The sequence below is a fragment of the Scyliorhinus torazame genome, chromosome 21 (assembly GCF_047496885.1).
Source record: "Scyliorhinus torazame isolate Kashiwa2021f chromosome 21, sScyTor2.1, whole genome shotgun sequence".
Taxonomy (NCBI): Eukaryota; Metazoa; Chordata; class Chondrichthyes; order Carcharhiniformes; family Scyliorhinidae; genus Scyliorhinus; species Scyliorhinus torazame.
In genome coordinates, this window is record NC_092727.1 from 88,460,988 (window position 1) to 88,480,125 (window position 19,138).

General features: G+C 46.9%; 1 protein-coding gene across 2 annotated transcripts in view; it reads left to right on the forward strand.

The window, feature by feature from the left end:
* The window catches only part of LOC140398395 (sodium channel protein type 4 subunit alpha-like), a 352,602-nt gene that overhangs the window by 201,342 nt on the left and 132,122 nt on the right, over positions 1-19,138 (forward strand). For both annotated transcript variants that reach the window (XM_072487039.1, XM_072487038.1), the window contains one exon: positions 1,225-1,581. In XM_072487039.1, the coding sequence (XP_072343140.1) occupies positions 1,225-1,581 (357 nt within the window). The remainder of the gene's footprint in view (positions 1-1,224; positions 1,582-19,138) is intronic.

The following is a 19,138-nucleotide window of genomic DNA, read 5'->3' on the forward strand; positions in this document are numbered from 1 at the left end:
ACATACTGGACAGGGCAAGCTCAAAATCCATCTCCTTACTTGCTCCAAAAACCAATTCAAATTCAAATTGAATTAGTTCATGATCCTCACAAAAGAGACACGTTAGGTCCAAGCTGACAAGAATGGGCAGCACGGTAGCATAGTGGTTAGTACAATTGCTTCACAGCTCCATGGTCCCAGGTTCGATTCCTGGCTTGGGTCACTGTCTGTGTGGAGTCTGCACATTCTCCCCGTGTGTGCGTGGGTTTCCTCCGGGTGCTCCGGTTTCCTCCCACAGTCCAAAGATGTGCAGGTTAGGTGGACTGGCCATGCTAAATTGCCCTTAGTGTCCAAAACTGCCCTTAGTGTTGGGTGGGGTAACTGGGTTATGGGGGATAGGGTTGAGGTGTGTGGTTGGGAAGGGTGCTCTTTCCAAGAGCCGGTGCAGACTCGATGGGCCGAATGGCCTCCTTCTGCACTGTAAATTCTATGGAAAAAAAATAGGATTACAGCTGATCTCACGTTTGATCTAAGCCAAAAGGCTGAGAGAGAATTTCTTGGTGATGTAAGCTAGATGGACTGAAGTTCTTGCCTGAAAACTGTGATTATGTTACTATCAGGAGCCCTATTTATTTACGTTAACTATGGTGAGCCCTCAACACACTTGGCTACAAGTGGCAAGGATTGTAAAATATTTAAGTCGCCATAGCCCCAGATGACCAGAGGCTGCCTTCCCCTTTGAGGGGAGAGCTGACTGGTGGTGATTTAACCTGAGGATCACCACACCTCAGGCGAGAGGCAAGGTTGAAAAGGCAGGGGCCTTCATGAATAACCTCAGCCAGTATGGGGGGGGGGGGCATTGTAGGCCCAAGACTTCTGTATCATTGCTGGACACATCAGACACAGATGCAATGGCTGGCCAGAGATTTGAATGTGAGTCCAGGGAGGAGATGTCTCTCTTCTTTGTCTACTATTTGGGCCTCAATGTATATTAGTTAGCCAGTCTGAAAACAATTTTCAATGAAATTAGAGCAAGTAAAAAATGCCTAAATTAAGAATTAATTTGTTTCATGTTGAATTGCAGGAATTACACAAACAATTCCACTGACAAATCAACAAAGGTTTTTTTTAGCTTGGTTCTTACGGTTCATTTTAAATGCACTATTAATCGCTCTCGGTAAATCTGTTATTGCTATAACAAGAGTACAAAATCGGACTATATCTGCTCTTCTCTCCCATTTCCAGCTGAGAGTTTTCAAACTTGCAAAATCTTGGCCAACTCTGAGCATGCTGATTAAGATCATTGGTAACTCGGTGGGTGCACTCGGGAATCTGACGCTGGTCCTAGGCATTATCGTCTTCATCTTCGCTGTGGTTGGAATGCAGCTCTTTGGCAAGATGTACAAGCAGTGTGTTTGTAAGATTTCCGAAAACTGCAGTCTCCCACGCTGGCACATGAATGACTTCTTCCACTCGTTTCTGATTGTGTTCCGCATCCTGTGTGGAGAATGGATTGAGACAATGTGGGATTGCATGGAGGTAGTGGGACAGCCCATGTGCCTCATGGTTTTCATGTTGGTCATGGTGATTGGTAACCTGGTGGTAAGTCTTTCACTCTTCCTGATCTTCAATTTGCTTTGATCAGTTGGATCATTCAAACTAGTTTTGGACTATGTATATATCCATAGAATCAGACAGTACAGAAATGGCCCTTCGGCCTATCAAACATTCACCAACAGAAAAAGCTTACTCTAATCTACACTAATCCCACTTCGCAGCACTTGGCCCATAGCCTTGAATATTACGACATTTTAAGTGCTCATCCAAGTACTTTTTAAAGATTGTGAGGTTTTGTGCCTCAAATACCCTCCCAGGCAGTCCATTCCAGATCCCCACCACCCTCTGGGTGATATAAATTTTCCTCAAATCCCTATTAAACCTCCTGCTCCTTTTCACCTTAAAATTATGCCCCCTTGTTATTGATCCTTCAACTAAGGGGAATAGCTGCTTGCTATCCACCCTGTCCATGTCCCTCATAACCTTATACATCTCAATCAGGTTCCCTCTCGACCATCTCTGCTCCAAAGAAAACAACCCGAGCTTAGCCAGTCTCTCTTCATAGCTCAAATGCTCCATCCAAGGCATCATCCTGGTGAATCTCCTCTGCACCCTCTCTAGTGCAATCACATTCTTCCTATAGTGTGGCGACCAGAACTGCGGCTGAGGCTTAACCAAAGTCCTGTACAATTCCAAAATAACCTCCCTGCTCTTATAATCAATGCTACAGCTGATAAAGGCAAGTGTCCTGTGTGCCTTTTTAACTACCCTTATTAACCTGTCCTGCTGCCTTCAGGGATCTATGGCCAAGCACCCCAAGGTCACTCAGTTCCTCAATTCAATTAATAAGAATTCCTTGCGGTTGACTTTGGGTACCGTAGAGCAGCCATATAACAACCTCTAAAAATAAATATCCCTTGACGTATCGAATGTTTTCTCTGTATTCCTATATCTTCCTATCTTTGCCGAGTTAATTTTCCTTGCGCTATTTTGTGGTCTGACGGAATGAAATTGAAGATATAAAGTGCTAACACCAATAATGCTATGTGTGACTCATCAACAAGCCAGCTTCCGAGAAGCTAAGTGGAATTATGGTTTTCCCTCGGCAGGATGTGTATTGCAAGATAAAATCAAGCAGACTGTTGTGTCAATCACTGATGAAAATAGAGATCAAAGTGGTTCCGCAGGAACATACTGGACCGAGAATTCCTGTGTAGTCCATCTGGTCAGCCCAAGTGACAAGGGACTATTATATCCCATGTTAGCTCTTATATCCCTCTTTCAAACCTTTTCTCCAGAGATTTAACATAGGAACAGAAGGAGGCCATTCAACACCTTGAGCTTGTTCCACCACTTACTGAGACCATGACAGATCCTTTCCCTAATGGCGAGGGTAGCATAATATTCATGTGACCGGACAAATAATCCAGAGATTAGGACTGGGTTGTCCATTTTGTTTGCTTTGACAAAGAGTCATCCAGACTGGAAACGTTAGCTCGCTTCACTCTCCAAGGATACTGTCAGACCTGCTGAGATTGTCCAGTATTTTCTGATTTTGTTTCAGAGGTTTTGGCTAATGATTTTGGAAACATGAGTTCAAAGACCACCATGGCGAATGGGGAATTTAAATTTAATTAATAAATCTGGACTAAAAAGTTAGTCACAATAATGATGCTCATGAAACTGCCAGAAGGTCATAAAACCCATCTGGTTCACGAATGTCCTTACCCCGTCTGACCTACGTGTGACTCTAGATCCACTGCAATGTAGTTGATTTCTTACTGCCCTCTGAAATAGCTGGGTAAGTTGTATTAATGCACTACAGAAAAGCTGAATAAGAATAAAATCAAATGGACAGCCTAGCATCAACCACCAACATCTAGGGAATTGTGCCAAAATTGGGAGAGCTGTCCCACAGACCAATCAAACAACATCCTGGTATAGCCATACTCGCCAAAGCAAACCCAACAGTGAACATCTCTGATTCCTCTAATACTATCCCTAGGTATGTTTTCTCATTCTTGGGATGTGGACATAGCTGTCAAGGCCAGCATGTGTTGTCCATCTCTAATTGCCCTTGAGAAGGTGAGCTGCCTTCTTGCAGTCCATATGGTGTAACTGCACCCAGAATGCTGTTAGGGAGGGAGTTCCAGTGTTTTGACCCAGTGACAGTGAAAGATACAGTTCCATTGGTGTGTGTAGAGTAAATGGTGTGTGTAGAGTAAAGGGTTAACCCTAATTAGAGCATACTGGGCATGTCCTCACCCACTGAGAGAGGACATCTGAACAGTACCTCAAAGGGCAGTTCTCCTGATATGTTAGTCATATTCTGCACTGTAAATTCTATGATATTTATTTTTTATTTATTTATTTAAATTTAGAATACCCAATTATTTTTTTCCAATTAAGGAGCAATTTAGCGTGGCCAATCCACCTAACCTGCACATCTATTGGTTGTGGGAGGTAAACCCACGTAGACATGGGGAGAATGTGCAAACTCCACACAGACAATGATCCAGGGCCGGGATCGAACCCGGGTCCTCAGCCTGTCGGCAGCAGTACTAACCACTGTGCCATGGTGCCGCCCATGTTAGTCATATTTAAACTTTGTAAATAGTTAAACTTTGTAAATAGTTGGCCTGTAAATAAATGTCTTATAGCATTGCCATTGCCTCCAGCAAGGGTTCTTCCAGAATAAGAGGCCAGCGAATCCCGAGACAAACCCATGTTAACATAAAGTGGCAGCTGTGACTACATCCACAGCAGAATGGTAAAAAATGGGGGGAAAGCCTCTCGTGTGGCCCAGCAACAGTGAGCCTCAGTGGGTGAAGAACTTCCAAGGCCAACCCAACGGCCACACCGGAGACCACAAAATAACGACTGCAGCCCAGTAAGTAGTAAGACAAGCCGCATGGGAAAATGCAACCTCGGATTCGGGGTGAGCAATGGCTACTACTTTGCCAGAATCTTTACAAAATATCGAGGGCCCCAAACAGGCCTTTCAATGGCAAAATTGGCAAAAACATTTGACCCAATAGCGCAACACCTGGGGCCTCGCAACTGAAGAGAACAAAGATCAAGTTAGCACTCTGTTATATGCTGTCGTGAGCATAGCAGACGAGGTGATCACCAGACAGAGGGTGAACAAATAGACAGCCTCCTATGAGGATGACATCAGAGCCATAAAAATATTGTTATTGGGAGGCAATGTGCAATCAATACAGTCAAAAACGGTGAAGCTATTGACCCATTCATCAATGAATTAGAGTCATACGAGTTTTACAGCACAAAAAGAAGCCCTTCGGCCCATTGTGTCTGTGCTGGCCGAGCCACAAATTGTGAACATGGAACATGAAAAGATGATCTTATCAGAGTTTGAATAATCTTCCTGACTCCTTCCAATTTTAGGAAGTGTTAAACTTAAGCAAAGCTATACAGCTCGCCAGACAGGCCGAAGAACAGAGGCAGAATACATCTTTATTTCAAGATGTGAGGGAAATTGTCCAAAACAGCCCAATGAAGTTGTTCAATTTGTGGGCTGTAAGACTGAAAGTACAGCAAGGTAGAGACCATGGAAACACCCTGAAAGGACAGCAGCCGCCACATTCCAATGTCTCCGTTGTGGAGGGAAGAAGGTCCACAGGCGGGAATGTGTCTTGTTCTGAATTGCTCAATACCATGGGCGGGGCATGTTAGGCATTTAAACGTGATCCGTCATTCCCGGAAATCCGTGTTTAGAAGACAGAAGGAGAAATCTGTTCAAAGAACTAACGTGCTTGATAAAATACACAGGAGTTTATCCAGCATAAACCCTGTTAAAAGAACCTCCATTCAAGAAACTCCAGACTTTGAAAACCAGGAATGCATCTTGCTCAGAGAAATAAAGGAAGATCAAAAACAGTTTTGGAACACTGATATTGAAGTAAATGGGCATCTGACTGAATTCAGACAGGAGCTGGTGTCTCAGTGTTACCCGACCGAGTTTCATGGCTGAATAGAGCAACACTACAGCCATCCAATATACAACTCTAAGAGCCGCGGGAACCAAGTCAAATGTTCAAGGCCAGCCAGCGACCACACTATAGTACGAAGATAGAATAATTTCTGAAATATTCTACGTCATCAAGAACCAAGCACACTTATGTTGAGCAGAAAAGCCTGCACAGCTCCAACATACTTCCAAATATTGGTGGCAGACAGAAGAAAATTAATCTTGGAGAGATTCCCCCACACTGTTTAGACGTTTGGGTAAAACCCTCAAAACAGATGCTGAGCCCTTTTGTCTATTCACATCGAGGAAGATCCCACATCCACATTTGAAAAGGATCAGGAGGGAGATTGAGGTGATGCTGCATCAAGGTGTCATTTCACCCATCACTAAACCAGCTCTGGTATGCTACCAGTCCCTAAGTCTAATGGTTCTAGTCATAACTGCATTGATCTAACACACCTCAGCAAGGCAGATAAAAGAAATACACCCATGGCATTGGTGGATGAGTACTTGGCCAAACTTGCAAAAAGCACTATCTTCAAAACTTGATGTCAAACAGTGGGTTTTGGCATCTGCCAATGGACAGAAAATCAAAACTTTTAACTATTATTATGCCTTTGGATGGCACTGTTTTAGCTGTCTGTCAGTCGACATCACATCAGCCATGAAATATCCCAAAGGCCAATGCCCAATACACTGCAGGTGATTGTCCCTGGGTCAATGATGCAGAAACATGAATCGGAACACTTACGAGCATTGCAAGAGGCTGGCTTGATGCTCAATGACAAATGTGGTTTTCTAGGCCATCAATAAGGTTCTTAGGGCGCATTATCCAAGCAACTGGGATTGCCACACAGAACACAAAAGCAATGAAGTAATTCCTGGCACCTGAAAATGTAACAGAGCTCCAACGGTTTACGGGCATGGTCAACCAACGAGGCAAATTTCTGCCTCACTTAGCCCTGACAAATGAACCCCTCAGACATCTTTATGATGGGACTGAGCGTGGTGCTGGACTGAGCGTCAGCGGAAGTCGCTCAAACAAATTAAAAGGATGTCAACATCCTCAGAAGTCCTAGCCTGCTATGACACAGAATTTCTCATGATTGTGGCAGCTGATACACCTGCACCAGGTGAAGTACTACTCCAGGTCCAAAGTGATGGCAAAAGAAAGCAGGTTTACTCGACATCCAGATCATTAACTGTGACTAAACAGAGCTATAGCATTATCATGAAGGAAGCACCCGCAGCCACTTGGGCATGTGAGAAATGCTCTGATTATGTACTGGGTCTCCATTTTAAGATAGACATTGATCACAAGCCATCAGTAACACTGTTAAACACAAAGGAAAGCACAAAGGTGCCATCCAGGATTCAGCGATTCCAGCTTAGACCCATTCATTATGACTACGGAGTAAGTAGCAAGTAAATGTTGGACAACGACCAATACACTGTTCAGAATATCCGCCACTTACCATTATATAAAGACAAAACCTTATTTGCAGAAGTGACAGCTTTTACAGCCCTGACCATCAGATTCCTGCCAACAGGAGGCCAGAAGTTGTGCAAATTTTGTCCGGCCAAAAAAAGATGAAGAGTGCATCCAGACTTGCACATGCTGTCTGGACGGATGGCCACAGCATCCCCAGGAAACCCTTTTCCAGAGGCAGGTCAGCGGCACCTCTTCAATGTCGTAGACAGCCTCCTGCTGTACGATATATCAGTGATGGTACCATCAGCTCTCCATCTTGGTGTCTTCCAGAGACATCTTGACATAACCAAGTGTCAAACCAGAGCACAGCAGTTTGTATGGTGACCAGGAATTTCACACTCTATTGAACAGATGATCTGCAGCAGTGTCAACTGCTTCATTCACAGACAGGAGCCACTGCTGCCCTCCTCCTTTCCATCAAGGCCTTCCCATCAGTGGCCTTGCCATTGGACCTGTTTCAATATGATGGGAATATCTTCGAGTTGTCGACTACTACTCCCTCTGGATGGAGGTGCAAATGACACATGGTTTCACCTCTGAAGTCATTATTAATTCCATGAAGAAAATATTTTGCACAGATGGCAATCCAGATGTAATCATCTCTATTAATGGACCACAGTTCACTGATGACTGCTTTCAATCCTTTGTAAAGTTGTATGGATCAGTGCAAGCCACAAGTTCCATAAAAAACCCCAAGGCCATCGGAGAAGCTAAGCGAGGAATATGTATCATCAAAGACCTCTTGAAGTACAATGAAGACTTTGAGTGCTCATTCAACACCATTATGTAATGAGTTTCCCCATGTGAACTAATGCATCATGGACTTAAAACTCAACTTCCCTCGCCCCAAAGCTTTCACTGGGATTGGGGGAAGGAAGAAGCCTGCCGAGCGAGTCAGGCTCATACGATCAACCAGTGATGTAGAGCTCAACACCTTCCAATTTTGGGAAGAGGAGAGAGCTATGGACTAGAGACCAGAACCATGCACATGTGGTAACTGAAAAACCACTGCAAACAAGATGGTACCTGGTCAGGTCACAAGATAGATATGGTTCAGTGAAACAGATCTGCCCTAATCTCGATGGACAGAATGCCATCAACAGCCTGGACAGAGTTCCCTCAACAGAAGAGAGTGCCTCACCTACTACGTCACAAACAAAGTAAACCAGAAATGACAGTCGTTTTGAATTGACCGCAGAGCAACGGTTACCCGAGAACGAGCTCTACAACCATTCAGGGAGACAGGTGAAACCACCAGAGAGATAGTCCCTTTAAGGAAGAGACTTGGTGTAGGGAAATGTGTGTAAAATAGTGCAGGTGTCATGGCCGGGATTCTCCCTTCTGGGGACTAAGTCCCCACGCCGGCGGGAAAACCGGCGCAAAACTACTCCGGCGTCAACAGCCCCCAAAATTAAGGAATTCTCTGAACTTTCGGGGGCTAGGTGGACGCCGGACGGGTTGGCGCCACTCCAGCCGGCGCCGATGGGACTGCGCGAATTTGCGCATGCGTGGAAATACACCGTCGTGATCTCGCGCATGCACGGACCGGCCGGCGTAGTTCTGCGCATGCGCGGGGGTTCTCTTCTCTGCGCCGGCCCCTGGGCAATATGGCAGAACCTTACAGGGGCCCGGTGCGGAGAAAAGAAGTCCCCCCACGGAACAAGCCCGCCCGCAGATTGGTGGGCCCCGATCGTGGGCCAGGACACTGTGGGCCCCCCCTCCCGGAGTCAGATCCCCCCTGAGCCCCTCTGAGGACTGCTCCCGCATACCCACCTGCCAGGTCCCTGCGTGAGGTGAGTAATTCACGCCGGCGGGACTGGCCAAAACTGGATGGCCACTCGGCCCATCGGGGCCCAGAGAATCGTTGGGGGGCCGTTGTCAACGACCCCTGACCGGCGAGGCGGGAATCCCGCCGCCACACGAGAAGCGGCGCCGGAGAATAGGGCAGTCGGGGCGGCAGGGCGGGATTCGCGCCTCCCCGCCGGGTATTCGGAGTACCCCGGCCAATGACTCTGGAGGGTGGAATGTAGAGTAAAGGGTAAGCCAAAGAAGAGCATGTGCAAAAGAGGCATTTTGGGGCATCCTTTGGTCATAAAAGGTACTATTGTCATGCCCAGTACTGGTATGTCAACTTGTAAAATTTCAGACAATACTTTTAAAAATTGGACACAAGCAAGCTCTTAAGATGGCTGCCACTTATCAGGTAACGTTGGTATTTGGGCCACAGACAGTATCAGGTCTATGATGAATACCTAATAAAATATGGATGTGGTTGAGGGTACCTCACAGTCATCCGTAGAATTCACACATCCCTTTGTTTAAGGATGGGCCAAACCAAAAGGCGATGAAGTTTCCAGACTGCCAATCCCCATGTTTCATGGCAAATAAAAGGGAAGATTTGTGGCAGATGGGAATGTCAGAGATCTGACAAAGAGTCATATTGGACTCGAAAAGTTAACTCTGTTTCCACAGATGGGCAGCACGGTGGGGCAGTGGCTAGCTCTTCTGCTTCACGGCACTGAGGACCCAGGTTCGGTCCCATCTGAACTATCCCTGCCTTTCTTGATTGCCATTAGCGTCTAGAAATCTATCCACCACTGTTTTGAATATACTCAATGACTAAGCTTCCAAGGCCCTCTGGGTAGAGAATGCCAAAGATTTACCACCCTCTGACTGAAGAAATCCCTCCACTTCTCAGTCCTAAATAACGTACCGTATATTCTGACACTGTGTCCTCTGGTTCTTAGACCACCCATTGTGTAGGCCATAAATGAGTCCGATCTGAGTTAGCAAAAGAAAACTTGGTTTATTTACAATATATGCCAGATCCCAGCTGGGCCTGCTCTGTCGGTACCTGGCCGTCTTTATGCAGAACTGAACCAAGGATTATTTAGGGCTCCCCGCCCCCTTAGCGAAACTCGTGGGAGACTGAATGGTCCAACCCCATAGGTCTTATGCGGGTTATAACAACCCATCAACTAGGGGAAACATCCTCCTTGCAACTGCCTGAGGGAGAATTGGGTCAATAGTTGGGGGAGAATATGAGGGCCAGAATATTTGGGCTGTTCTCGCCGGGGAGATCTTCTGATGCTGCCGATGGCGAACCACTGCCAGGAAGCGGGGAGTTGCATACAACAGGAAACCCTGTTTACAGAGGCGGGATCAGAGGAATCTGCTGCCAACCAATGGCGGGCTGCATTCGCTGCTGCGAAGCACCCCGGGAGGAATGGATAATTCCGCACGAGGTGTTTTCTTTTGGGATGGGGTTCCATAGAATCAAAGACATGTACAGTTTAGAAAGCAGAACGTTACACCTATGCTGACTCTTCGAAAGAGATAGAACCCAATTCCCTTGGCTGCTGCCTGTAGACCTTTTTAGATATTCCGAAAGCATTATCCACTTTCCTTTTAAAATGATTGTAGACTCTGCTTCCATCGCTGTTTCTGATAGGATGCTACAGGCATAAAATTGGTCTGCACCAATACTGCAAGGGGGCTCATAGCCAATCAGCAACCTGCTTCACGCAGTATCTGATTTTCTTTTCCCTTGGTATCAACATGCAGTTGCCACTACTACCATTGTCCTCATAGACAGATGCAGTTGTGATATGTAAATTAGAAAAGAAAAGGTCAGGTATGTTATTCTGGCAGTAAGCCTGGTCTGATAACTATATCCTTCAGAACTCCACTGGTGAAATCAATGGTGGTAAAACAAGAACCATGCCAGGTGCCAGTTTGCGATGCAACCAGCCCGCTCCCCTTGCCTATATCGGGATCTCACGGTCTCGAGAAACCAATTATCACCACATAAGCCCCAATTCCATACAATTAACGAGAGCCACCCCACATGCAACATCATTCCGCTGCCTCCCGAGCAAGTGGTCATGCTGACGCCGATTAGCATTTCTTTTGAAAAACATGACGGAAGGGCTTCTGTGGGGAGCTGAGGAGGTTAGTAGCCATCTTTACTCAAAGGAAAAGAGCCCGGGGGTACTGGGCTTGCTGCCCCTGTGCTCGATGGGGGTGGGGGATCCTCGACTGGGGTAGGCCGCTATGGGAGGTTGGGGGAGGAGGTGCTGGGGGTCAACCAGGGGGGCAGCCACTTGCGGCTCAACAAGCCGACCCCTGGATCATTTTTACCTGTTCCGGGGGCAACACTTGTCTCTGCCCATCTGCCCCACCAACCACCCATAACCCCCACCAATCGCTGAAGCCTCTGGCCGTGCGGATGAAGGTTATCGCGAGTAGGGAATTGGCGATCGTGGTTAAGTGAGCACTTCACACAAGCCAAGTGGATCCCCATGGGTGGGCGGGCCATGTCGGATGAGGGAATCATTGCCTAGCATCCCTATCACACCTTGATGCCTGGACACTGTACCTGAACACTGTGGGAGGCAACACCATGCATGCAGCAGCCAACATCCGAACACCCAAGGGATGGGACACAGCTCCGGGGACATGCCCACAGCCGGAGGGTCGGTGAGTGCCATGGGGAGGGGGTGCTGCCTGGAGAAATGGGCCAAGGGTTCAGAGGTCAGCCCGCATTACAGAAGAAAGTGACAGAGGCATTATACTAGTTCTGCACAAAGGTGTTTATTGTGTTTGACAATTTCCCACCGTCCCCATGGTGCTGCGCACTCCCCCACCTCCAGCCCCTCACCTCCTACCGACCTCCCCATCCCCTCCGTCCCTCCTGTCCCAGTGCCCTCAGTGATCCTCAATGTGCTTTGCCTTCCTCACTCTACCACTACATCTAGGTGTGTCCCCAGGATGCATATCTAAGGTGGAGGCAGTCAGCTGCTTACGTCGTCCCATGGCTTTCGATGCCCCTGGCGGGCGTCCTCTGGGGGCTCTGAGGCCAGAGGGCCCCGGCTCACTTGTCAGCAAAATATGCACAGCCATGCTGCCCTGTCCCATGTGCTGGCTGCGAGACATGGCCTCATCAGAGGGGTGCAGCCTGGGGGAGCTGGTGGCCACTGTCGCCACTCCATGGGACAGGTTCAGGTTGGCACCCAGCACCTCCTCCTCCCGCTCGTTGTCCTGGGTTCACCTTGGAACGGAGGGGTAGCAGGTTCAAGCACTGGCGGTTCCCCATGGGCTACACCATCATGTTGATACCTTCAGCGATGCTCCTCGGTGACTGTGACATGCTCTACTGTGCCTCGGCAATAACCATCTGCGATTGCGACAAGCTCCGCAGCATCTCGGGCATGCCCATCTGAGAGCAGGACATGTCCCTCATCCAGGTCAGTCTGATACTGGGTGACATCCACCAGCGAGGCTGACATTCTGTTGAGATCCTCAGCCATTTTTTAAAATAAATGTTTTTTATTGGGTTTTTGAACATAGTATATTTGCAGTTATGTACACAGATTAAAATATATATATACAGAAGAAAAGAAAAAAGGAAAAACTGGTAGGATATTGTCCACTAGCTCAAAAACAGCAACTCCGTACGGTTAGCAATACCATGTTTAACACATAAGTGGGCACCTGTTTGTGGTTGGACACCTTCATTAATGGTGCCAACCCATGTGTACCAGGCGCTCCGCTGCGGTCACCATCCTAGCAGTGTTGGCCTTGGTGCCACGCATTGCCGGCGACATCTCCTGCGCCCGTACCCTCCAAGCGGCTATGGACCTACTTGAGTGTCGCTGACAACTCCCTCTGAATGTTCCAGCCCCTCCCTAATGTCTCCATCAGCTCCGAGTAACCCTGTTCCAGAGGCTCAGCATCAGTCTGGGACCCAGCTGGATCCTGGGATCCAGCAGATCCGACTTCTGTCTCACCTGGGGGTTCCTGCCTCCACCTGATGTACATCAGTAGCAGTGTGGTGCTCACCAGATTGTGCCCCAGAAGCCTGACCACTAACATTTGCCAAATAGGTACCTGTATCTGCGCTGGTGAAGGCTAGGGACGACAGCTGTGCTGCGGCGATTACGCTGGCATCCTCGGAGCTCTCCTCCGAGGTGGTCTCCTGGGAGGTTGAACAGGATGCCGCCTGGGATGGGCTGGCGCCGTCGGCTGGATGAACTGCGGGAGAATGGACATGTGGTCAGCGGGATGGATGGGTCAGTAAGGCAATAACAACTCATGTTTGACAGGTCCTCCAGGTGGAGCCCAGTGGTTCCTCACCTCTGCGGCGTTTGCCAGCCTCCGTGTTGGTGACGGCTCTGTCCTCGGCCATAGCGGTCATCTCCAGGGCACGCTCCTGGAAGGTGGCGAGGGTTCTTATGTCCAGCATGCCACCACCAGTCTGTGCCCTCTCGCAATGGTTGTGGGAGAGCTTTTCCTGAGGAGACACAGAGAGGGCATTATTAGCCACACGCGTGGTTCACAGTGGTGGGAGAGATGTGTGAAGGAGGGAAGACGCTCCTGTAGGGGAGGGAAGAGGTCTCGGGGGGGAGAGGTGGGGTGGTTTGGTATCTACTAACTCATACTGCACGGTACAGGTCATTGACCTTCTTCCTGCACTGGAGGCCAGTCCTCCGGGCCACATTCCTGTCGCTCACAGCCGCCACCACCTCATCCCAGGCAGCACTGGCTACCCTATGGCTATCCCTTCTGGAACCTCGGGGGAACAAGACATACCCCTGGCCTCCACAGCGTCTGGCAGCCTCCCCAGGTCAGCGTCCCCGAATCTTGGGTCTGGTCACCTGAGCGCCATTGTTGCGAACTGGCTGGGGTTGGCTGAGCAAGTGCAGCTTTAGTGCTGCTCGACCTTGTTAGCGGGGGGCTGGTGAATACGGTCCAGGCGAATCAGTTGGGGAGCCTTCATTTGCAGAGAGAAGACCGTGATGCCTCGTTTAGTGGACCAATTAACGTTGAAGAGCATTGCCGGCCTCGCTGGACCGAGCACCAGGAAGCTCGTGGCAATTTCCGCTCACTACCACACTTAGAAATCTTCTCGGAGAATTCCACCCTGTGCTTCCAACCATGATTGGTCTGTTCTGCGAGTGAGCCAGAATATACCCTTGGATGGTAATAGAGAACTCTAAGACATCGGATGGTAGCTACGATTCCGTGAGCCCAACTATGTGAGGTTGTTGCTTGAATAGCCTCTGAGACAGCGTCCCTAAATTTGGCACTTCTTCAGTGCCTAGATGTTGATAAGGAGGTCTTTGCAGGTTCAAATAAGCTGGCAATGCCTTTTGCCATCATAGCTATCATAGAATTTACAGTGCAGAAGGAGGCCATTTGGCCCATCAAGTCTGCACTGGCTCTTGGAAATAGCACCCTCCTTAAGCCCACACCTCCACCCTATCCTTGTAACCCAGTAACCCCACCCAACCTTTTTGGACACTAAAGGCAATTTAGCATGGCCAATCCACCTTACCTGCACATCTTTGGTCTGTGGGAGGAAACCGGAGCACCCGGAGGAAACCCACGCGGACACGGGGAGAACGTGCAGACTCCTCACAGTCAGTGACCCAAGCTGGGAATCAAACCTGGGACCCTGGAGCTGTGAAGCAATTTGTGCTAACCACTGTGCTACCATGCTGCCATGTTTTGATTTGATGCTTAGGTCAGCGCTAAGTGGTCCTTCTAGTATAAAAATATCCAATTGGTTTAAAGCGATCATTAACACCAGGGCTGAGCCAATACATTCATTCATTGAAAGCTTATATTTGGCAACTAGGAACAAAAGGGATGCCAATGCCATTGAGTGAATGAGAAGTACCAACTGAATGATATCATAATTGATATGAGCGGAGTGTGAATCAGGGCCTCCACTGACCTGAAGTGTTGGATGACCTTTGGAGTGAGGCACATTGCTGTTAATAATTATATCTCCTTGCAGATTGGGGCATTTTACAAAATATGTGATCAAGAGATAAATGAGGGAGCGTTTTACACTGAAACTGCTTGACTGGTAGAGTATGATTTGGGAACAGGACAATATGAAGGGTGGAATTTCACGGTCCATCCCATAGCAGGATCGCCCAGTCCCGCCAAAGTCAATGGACCTTTGAATGGCTTGCCCCATTTTACAGTCATTCCCCTCCTCCACAACAGGACCATAAAACTCAACTCGTAGAGTGTGCAAAAAACATTATTCTTTTAAATAGAAATTAGAGAAATAATTCTGAATTTTCAGCTTCTACAAGCTGAGCTAATGTATCATTTATTGACTTTTAACAAAGAAAACAGGAAGTTCAACTTGTGGTGTTGTATCATAATTCATAATTACATGATGTGCACAATATTCTATCCATTGATCTTCGGAAGATTTTGCCTCTCCACCTCTCTTCCCATTTCTCCCCTACCCGACACCTAGGTTCTGGACAGGCAGACTGCATTTTATGTCTTCTCTGCGCCCAGTTTGGGTGTTGCAGTATTAACACTTTTGGTGCATGCCCATTTCCTGGTAAGGGACAGCCTTGGAAAATAGAGGCAGGTACAGGAACACTTCTCAAGGGCAAATCAATTTTGCTATTCACGTGTCGCATTAAAATCCAGCTGCCCACATGCAGGAGATTGCCTTGTGGCGCAGTGGGTAGCGTCTCCTCTTGTGAGCCAGAAGCTCCAGGTTTGAGTCACACTCCAGGACTTGATGGCCAAGGAAGGTGCGTTCATAACATGGCCAAGCAGATTGATGTAAATCCTTCCAATATCCCTGTGGCTGGCGGTAAGTTTGGGGGAGTCGCCTGGTCAGCTCTGACTGATGCAAAGTGGTGACCCTCAAGCTATAGCCTCTGGTGAAAGACTGATTTGATTTGATTTGATTTGTTGTCACATGTACCGAAGTATAGTGAAAAGTATTTTTCTGCGGCCAAGAGAACGTACACAGTGAGTACCTAGTGGACAAAAAAAGAATGTTCAACAGAGTACATTGACAAATCTTACATCGACAAACAGTGATTGGTTACAGTTGGTTGCGGAACAAGGGGCCAAACAAAACAACACATGATGAACAGCAGCATAAGGCGTTGTGAATAGTGTTCTTACAGGGAACAGATCAGTTTGAGGGAGAGTCGTTGAGGAGTCTAGTAGCTGTGGGGAAGAAGCTGTTTCTATGTCTGGATGTGCGGGTCTTCAGACTCCTGTATCTTCTGCCTGATGGAAGGGTCTGGAAGAAGGCAAAGCAGGGGTGGGAGGGGTCTCTGATAATGCTGTCTGCCTTCCTGAGGCAGCGGGAGGTGTAGACAATGTGAGGGTGGCAAGCTTGTGTGATGCGTCAGGCTGACTTCACCACACCCTGAAGCTTCTTGCGATCTTGGGCCGAGCAGTTGCCAAACCAAGCTGTGATGCAGCTGGATAGGATTCTGTCTATGACTTATCTGTAGAAGTCTGTGAGAATCGATGCAGATATGCCTAATTTCTTTAGCTTCCGTAGGAAATAGAGACATTGTTGGCCTTTCTTGACTATTGCATCAATGTGAGTGGACCAGGACAGACTGTTGGTGATGGTGACCCCCAGGAACTTAAAGTTATCGACCATCTCCACTTCGGAGTCATTGATGCAACTTGCTCCAGGAAAACCTAGCCATGAAAACATGTGCTTTAGCTGCCTGGGCCCAATTCTTCGGAATTCTCTCAGCCTCTCAGCTTTCCCTTTCCTCTCTTAAAATCCAGCATAAAACTCAACTGCTAATTGCTAATATGTCCTTATTTGGGTTTGTAACTATTTTGTGAAGCACCTTGCAAAATTTTTCTACCTTTAAGATTGTATACAAATACAAGGTAGTTTAGGTATAAACTTCACATCACTGTACTTCAGTTACAACAAAGTGCCAGCAACCTTTTCTAAAGGACGGTTATTTCCAGAAGTGCCTTAGAAATAGCAATGCAATAATGTGGGAGTCAGTTCATTTACTTACTCGCACAAAGAAGCTGTTCTGGTCTGGTGTGCACGTCCAACATTAATCTCTCCATCATTCTTTGTCGTTGCTTCATTTTCCAAGACCTGAAGCTGTGGCTTATTCCCCCTCTACCACTTCGCTTCTCCGCCTCACTTTCCTGCTTTGAGACATTCCTTTAAACCTATACCTCTTCGACCAAATTTTAGCCAACTGACCTAATATCTCCATATGTAGCTCAGTGCCATACTTTGTTTTGAAATGCTCCTGTGAAGCGCGTTGGGATACTTTAATACGCTAAATGTGCAATATAAATATAGGTTGTTGTTGTCCAGTTTGGATTGCTGGACAATGAAAAGGAGGAACAAAATAAACACTTACTGGAACACTTATTTGTGTAGATTTAGAGGTTTCTTACTGGTTGCATACACAACAGGCAAAGAATATTATCAAAATATTTACTTGTATTAATATACTCAACCAGTTTCTTGTTCGCTATAATGTAATTTTAGCCTAATTATGAATTTATTTTGTGACGCTCTATGAAAATATCACAACATGCAAAGTTGTAGCATAGAGGAATTAGATAATAAATGGTGTCTGCACATGGTTCTTAATGATTCTCGGGCCTGGGTTTAAACCAAATCAAAGGGACACATTCATGTCCAATAGGAACTGGTGTGTGACTCCCCCAGGGTGTGCATGTGCAAAGCAGCTGGTCGACAATCAGCCACCTCTTCTACACACTGGGCAGGGTTCCACCCACCCCTGGCAGCAGGGGTGGCCGGTGGCAGCATCTTCTTGTCCCACCGCTTCTGACGGGGTTTCCCGTTGTTTGCACCCTTCGCCGCCTAGGAACCCCTGGTGGGGAATCACCATCGGCGGGACCGGAAGACCCTGCTGGGCGGGAAGAGCTGGAAAACTTCGACCTCTGCCTTATATTTTCTTTCAATTGCCTTCCATCAGGTGGGTTGTATAATGGTTGATTTGCTACCACCCATTTCCTGCCCACATCGTAGTTGAATTTCACCCTGAAATTCATGTCAGTCAAGACCCCTAATGGAAAGTGAAGATTCTCATTCTGTTGCCAGCTCCAAGAGTTCTGATCAGCCTTTGCCCTGAGCATCATTTTTCTCCCAATATGCGACCCTTAATTTGGTCACGAAATTGATAAATCTCACTCAGAGAGACATGAAGATGACGGTTTAAAAACTCAAAAGATAATCGCATTGGTGTTCGGGTTGTTTTGTCAAGAGCCAAAACATATTTATCATGTTTATGAGGCCTGATAGATTGAGCGTAACATTTCCCATGCTGAACCTGACTTAAGCACGCTCTGTGGTAATCCAAGAGGGATAGTTTTCTGACTTGCGCTTGAAATAATGATATGCCATCCCTGGCAGGTGAGGGTCCCTGGCAGCATTATGAAGTTGGAAAAATACCTGTGGGAAACATTCCAGTAAGGTTTCACCTTAATGAGCACAAAAGATGTCTTCAAAACAACAGGAGGCATATCGTAGACGTGAGAAAATTATTTTTTACAAATGAACTAATAGCTGAAAATAATATCAATCCAAGAGTTCAATTTAGTCAAAATCCAGCTAAGCCCCATGAAACTTAAACCTTCCCTAGCCTAGTAAAAGTGCTAATTATCCTTCCAGTTCAGTGCCAGCATCAAAGTCTGTCTCAGTATCAAGTTCTGTTACTTTCTTGAGCACCCACATTCTCATTGGGGAGAACTCTTTTTCTGACCTTGTACCGAGAACCATGATGTTTTGTTTTCATTCTCCCACGTATTGGGCATAATCAGGGAAGGGAACCACGGAGCTTAGCATGTTAATTCAGTTGTCATAATGACAAGGTGCCATATATGCCACGGTTTAGTAATTTGTCCTTCATGTGCAGCTTCTTGTGTTAGGCAAGCTTACACATTACAATTTAACTCTGATGATGCATTTCACACTGAAACATGGGATTTAAAAGGACATGACCGATGTCAAGTGTAATATTGTGATTCTTCCTGAAAATCTAGTGTCTTAAATATGACAGCTACTTGTGACTGGCTTGACGCTGTGGCTAAACATAAATGTTTACGGATATGATGCAAGTGATTTATTTAAGGCTTGTGTCTGACTCACATAATATGAGCCAAAGAGCTGCATACTTTTGTGTCACTGTTGATATGGTCTCCAATTCATTTCAACTTCAGAAAATAAATAAATGGAAAGTAAATTGAAAACAAATCTACGATTGCACCCCAGATATAGGTTGTGTGCAGGAGGTTTATCAGATGGGGCCGTTAGTCTACAGTCTGTGAAA